The following is a 6,232-nucleotide window of genomic DNA, read 5'->3' as shown; positions in this document are numbered from 1 at the left end:
TAATTGAGGAAAATACATAATTAAAAAAATATTAAAAATTAAAATGAAAGAAGTAAAATGGCTCAAAAAAGACATAAGAAACATACAGATGCAGAGACTTCCCCTACAAACAAGAAGCCATAATATATATCCAAAAGACCTAGGAGGCAAAAACAAAAAAATAAAAATAAGTGATACATTTTTAAAAGAAAAAGAGACTGTGATATGTTAAGAAACAAGAGATTTCCAAGTATGCCATTGAGTTTAGTTGTCTCTTGTCTGTCTTCTGCTGGGCATCAGTCTACCCTTAAGAATGTTTTATTTAGCCATGTGGTGGTAGTGATACATGCCATTCAAGGCCTGCCTCGAGTATAGAGAAAGTTCCAGGACATCCAGGGCTATACAGAAAAACCCTGACTCAAAAACAAAACAAAACATAAACAACACACACACACACACACACAAAGAAAAGAATTGTATCTTGGGTATTCTGAGCTCCTGGGTTAATATCCACTTATCAGTGAGGGTATAGCATGTGTGTTCTTTTGTGATTGCGTTACTTCACTCAAGTTGATATTTTCTAGTTCCATCCATTTGCCTAAGAATTTCATGAATTCATTGCTTTTAATAGCTGATTAATTTTTAATTGTGTAAATGTACCGTATTTTCTGTATCCATTCCTCTGTTGAGAGACACCTGGGTTCTTTCCAGATTCTGGCTATTATAAAAGGCTGCTATGAACATAGTAGAGCATGTGTCCTTATTACATGTTGGAGCACCTTCTGGATATATGCCCAGGAGTGATATTGCTGGGTCCTCTGTAGTACTATGTCCAATTTTCTGAGTAACTGCCAAACTGATTTTCCATAGTAGTTGTACCAGAGCCTGATATTGCTGTCTCCTGAGAAGTTCTGTCAGTGCCTGACAAATACAGAGGTGGATGCTCTCAGCCAACCATTGGACTGAGCACAGGGTCCCCAATGAGTGAGCAAGAGAAAGAACTGAAGGAGCTGAAGGAGCTTGCAGCCCCATAGGATGAACAACACTATGAACCAAGTAGTACCCCCCAGAGCTTCCAGGGCCTAAACCACCAATGAAAGGACACATGGAGGGACCCATGGCTTCAGCTGCATTGGAGATATCTTCTTGGTTAGGGATGGGGACATGTGCCTACTTCTACTTTCAACTCTGGATCCCCATCTAAGGAAGAGCCATACAGGCCCTTTGCATGCTGCCTCCATCTCTGTCAGCTCCTATATTCAACAATTCTGTTCATTCAGAGGGCCTTGCTTCCTTGGTGTCCTCCATCTCCTCTCAGTTTTGAACTTGTTCTACTTCCTCTCAAGTAGGTTCTCTTACCCTCTGTGTGGATGGATTTTGATGGTGTCATCTAATTTAAATCATACTATTTAGGGCTGTCCATAGTTAAACTGGCAGTGTTTCTTTGGTGGATAGACAGGAAAAGGAGGCCATGTGGAACTAGGAAATGTAGAGACAATGGAAAGAGAATTTGAGGGTCTCCAGTACAAAAGACATGATTTTTGTAGTGGGAAGAGTGGAATACAAAAGAAATGCTTCACAAGTCTATAATATAATCCCTCCTCATCTTAGAGAGACATGAATAGAAGAGATGTAAATTAAGGTATGCAGTACGGTCCTTTTTACACTTAGTGTTAAAGATTTAGATTGAAGTGTGATTTAGCCTTATTTTATAAATATATATATATATATATATTTTATATATATATATTTATATATATATATCCTTCTTTCTACTGCTCAAAAAGTTAATTTATATAAAGTGCCAACATATACTGTGTAAATGTGTGGATCCTTGTTGAATTTATTAGAAGGATTATTTAGCTTTGGGGTTAGTATTAGTATATGATTTAAAATCAGGTATGGCATCTTCCCAGAAAGACTGTTTCATAGTAACTTATTATTATTTATTTTTGGTAGATGGAGTGGATGCTTTTACCAGATTTCTTAAAACTGAATTCAGTGAGGAAAACATTGAATTTTGGGTCGCCTGTGAAGACTTCAAGAAATGCAAGGAACCTCAACAAATCATCCTAAAAGCAAAGGCAATATATGAGAAATTCATTCAGAATGATGCCCCCAAAGAGGTACTGTGACAAGTGGAAACACTTGGAAATCCTTGGACTTTCATAGGGACTGCTTTGACCAAAGTGGACTCCTCACTCATCCCATAAGGGAGCTCAAGATTTTACATTAAAGCAAAACTGTTTACTGCAGGTTTCTACCACTAATGCAATTAACAGAATACAGCTTATTATGATTATGGATTAAAAGTGTAAAGTCACTCTCAGAGTTAGATGAAGAGTGATTAATGCCACAACATTTTGATTCTTTCTCTAATGTATATTAACTATCTTTGCAGAAAAATAACTACCTATTAAACACTAAAGAGATCTGAAACTGTTAAAGACAAAATAAACAAACATTTAAAAATAACTCTCCTTGTAATGCTTTATATGGTTAAAATGAGCCAGCTGCAAGGCTTAGTTAGTTAAAAGCGCTTATCTCCAAATCTGAAAACTTAAGTTCAATGCCGAAGTCTCAACATGTTATAAAAGGGAACCAGCTTTTGTTCTCTGATCCTCACACTATGCTGTAGTATACATGTCGCCAAAATAACAAATATAATTTTAAAATAAGATTATCTTATACAGCAATGTAATGAGTTTTTTGTTTTGTTTTGTTTGTTTGTTTTTGTTTTTGTTTTTTTGTTGTTTTTCTTTTTTGTCCAAAGAAATTATTTCATCAGTCTGGGATAGGCTAAAGAAGAAAATTAATAGACAAATGAAATATTTAACAATTTTTCAAATGTTGTTTCCTTTTATTACAAACTAAATGAGTTGATCCTGTGGTTTACTTGTTTAATAGACTATGAGTTTAGCAGATATTGCCTAAAATGTTAAATGGTTTGATGTTTCTATTCTGTACTCAATAGATCATATTGCATTTTTAGGGTAGAAGAAGAGATGCTATCTCACTGTTCAACTACAAATTAATACTATTGTACTAGATTTTCATTCTGTAACTAAGATCATTCAAATTGAAAACAAAAAGAAAATGTTTATCTCACATATCAGAGGACATTTGGTCCTGTTGCTTTGAGCACTATAGCAAATCTATTTGTAAAGGCAGAGGTGCATGGCAGAAGAACTTGCTCACTTTATTATGCCTTGTCAGAGAGATGGGAAAACAGGGAAGGGTTGGGCAAAGAGACTGGGAGAAAGATCAGAATCCCAGTATCTGCTCAGTGGAGCACTTCAATAAGTTTGCACTATGCTCAAAAATTCCATCACTGTCCAGTAGGCCCACAGGGTGGCAACTAAACCTGGATTGTGTAACTTTCTGTGAAATCTGTTTTTTGGGTTTTTTTTTTTTTTTGGTTTTTATTTTGGTTTGTTTTGTGTTTGTGTTTGTGTTTTTGAGTCAGGGTTTATCTGTAGAGCTCCGACTGTCCTGGAACTCACTTTGTAGACCAGGCTGGTTTCGAACTCAGAAATCCGCCTGCTTCTGCCTCCTGAGTGCTGGGATTAAAGGTGTGTACCACCACACCTGGCTCCATGAAATCTGTGACACTGAAGCAGCTACATAATTTGTAATGCAATTTTCTTTATGTGGATATGGTACTCTAAGAAAGTGTAGTTGTTATGTAAAAATATAACATTATATGACCACTCAAAGGTAGAAAACAGGATAGATACCCAAAAATATATTATTAGTACCAGATATATCAGTTGGGACACAATAAAAAATTAAAAGGTATTGTATGTTTAAGACAGATTCATATGTTGGCACAGTTTTGACTGTAGAAAAATAACATGATGGAGAAATCAGGAGCCTGAACAGAAAGGTCTTACTGATATCGCATGATGCCCCAAGCATCTCACTCTCTAGAACTTAAACACTTTAACTTCTGAGATGTTAGTTTCCCACGGTGAAAATGAATGAGTTGGTGTAATGATCACATGATAGTTACTGTTGCATTATTCAGTTATACTGTGTTAGAATAAGCATTACTACTAACAAAGAGATAGAAGAGTCAGAGAAATACCAGCCTAGAATACAACATTGGATCACTAGACTCTAGGAGGAAATACCTAGGAAAATACCCTTCAATATTTTAAGAGTATGAGATAGTTTTCAAAGATGTTGTATTAGATGGCCTGTAATCATTCCTTTTTCCTGTCTATGCAGGTTAACATTGATTTTCATACTAAAGAAGTAATTGCTAAGAGCATCTCCCAGCCCACTCTCCACAGTTTTGATGCGGCACAAAGCAGAGTGTACCAGCTCATGGAACATGACAGTTATAAACGCTTTTTGAAATCTGAGATCTACTTACATTTGATAGAAGGAAGACCTCAGAGACCAACAAACCTTAGGAGACGATCACGATCATTTACCTACAATGACTTCCAAGATGTAAAATCAGATGTTGCCATTTGGCTATGAGTAAAAGTCATTTGTCTTCTTTTGATGGTGTATTTGTATATCTAAAATATATACTAATACTAATGTGTACTCCTAAAATACAGCTTGTGTATAAGAAGAGATGATTTCATTTTGAAAATACACCATGCAAATATATTGTAAATGTAAGAACTTTTATATTATACTAAAACAATTCTTCATCTATCTTCTGAAATATTTTATGAAAATCTATCTGATATTCTATCCTAATAAAAATCTTTATTTCTACAATAACAGTCAGTAAGAAGAAGCTTTGTAAATTGTTAAAGTAAAATGAAAACTTTGTAGTAATGTCACATCTAGTTTGGATTATATTTCTAAGCAAAAGCAATGTATTTAGGTAACTGTATATACAGATGATATTTTACATAATGATAGATTGAGGCTTATAGAAATGACCCATTTTTTATGGGTGGAAGCACAGACATTTGTTGTTGCATACTAATTCTGACTACAGATTATCTGTTTATCACTTCCACCTTTTAGTAAACAAAAAGAAAAATTATAAAGATGCATTTCTCTCTGCATATTAAATGGGTTAATCTTAACCCAGGTAAATGTCTGAGACTTCACTTTGCCATCATATGTACTCTGATGAACATTCCCCATTAGATAGAGCAACAATTTTGTTCACAGGAGTGTGGTCATGTTACATTTCTCCACATATCCATGGAGTAGATCACCTCTCCCAGTAAATGAACAAGTCACTGAAACAACACCAACCAGTGCTTGACCGATGAAGATGGCATACTTTCACACAAACATTTATGTCTCATATTTGGAATTTTAAAGTTGGTATAGAAGTTCAAACTGAGAGGTGGTGAAAAACTATATCCAGAAATTTGACAACTTTGACATCAGCACACCCTTTTCTCTCATTATGTTCTTTCAATTCTTGCCTAGTTCTATATTATACAGTAAGATTATACTAATAAATATTTATCTCTATATTATAGAAATGTTTAATTTCAATGTGTTACATGGTATATAAATGTCTGTGTTAAAGATAACATGCTTTCAGATTAGTAAATGCTCTTAATTTCATAGAAGTGTATAACAAATTTAACATCTAAAATAATAAACTGTTAAAATGTATTTATTAACAGTTAAGTTTATCTCATAAGATATCTCTCAATACCTCCACATTCTTATCTTTGGATGACATTGAGATAGAACATTTTATTTATCTATTGTATCATTGGTATTAAAGTTAATAATTTATAGTTTTTAAAATATTGAAAGAAATTGCAAAAACTGAGATTTTTAATTTTTCTCAGGTTGATTTATATTTCTTACTGAAACATGTCTCTTCCATAGAGTATAATTGTTCTCTTATACTGAAATAAGATGACACATCCTTTCTAATCTGCTCATAGAATTTATGGTTTGATTTTACTAGTTTTTTTTTTTTTTTAACACACACACACACACTCACACAATATCAGAATTTACCAAGTCACAGTCAGATCACACCGTAGCTTCTGAGTATGTAGTATTCTGTCCTCTAGGATGGAAGTCTCAATGTCTAGAGTAGTCTCAGAACAGGTGTTAAAATCAGGGGGCCACGGACTGGTAATTATTCAGTTTCCAAGGGAGGGTGCCTCAGTATGCTCAATCTTGCTCCTAGACCTGAAAAATTCCTGGAAAAGTGAGGGTGCTTGTTGTAGGATGAATGTTTGGAAATGCTGGTTCTATTGCCAATGAAGAAACTAGCTGCAGAAGCAACAACAGGGCAAATCAACTTGCT

The 6,232-nt window shown here is 34.5% G+C and overlaps 1 protein-coding gene across 1 annotated transcript in view; it reads left to right on the top strand.

Annotated features, from left to right (window-relative positions):
• Window positions 1-5,438, top strand: part of Rgs18 (regulator of G protein signaling 18) — a 24,664-nt gene extending 19,226 nt beyond the window's left edge. Inside the window, exons 4-5 of the mRNA XM_021172404.1 lie at window positions 1,939-2,105; window positions 4,210-5,438. Coding sequence (XP_021028063.1) covers window positions 1,939-2,105; window positions 4,210-4,467 — 425 coding nt within the window. The 3' untranslated portion in view covers window positions 4,468-5,438. The remainder of the gene's footprint in view (window positions 1-1,938; window positions 2,106-4,209) is intronic.
• The last annotated feature ends 794 nt before the right edge of the window (window positions 5,439-6,232 follow it).

Source organism: Mus caroli, chromosome 1 (assembly GCF_900094665.2).
Source record: "Mus caroli chromosome 1, CAROLI_EIJ_v1.1, whole genome shotgun sequence".
In the NCBI taxonomy this organism is placed as follows: domain Eukaryota; kingdom Metazoa; phylum Chordata; class Mammalia; order Rodentia; family Muridae; genus Mus; species Mus caroli.
The sequence above is the reverse complement of the archived record's forward strand: the minus strand, read 5'-3'. Positions and strand labels throughout refer to the sequence as shown.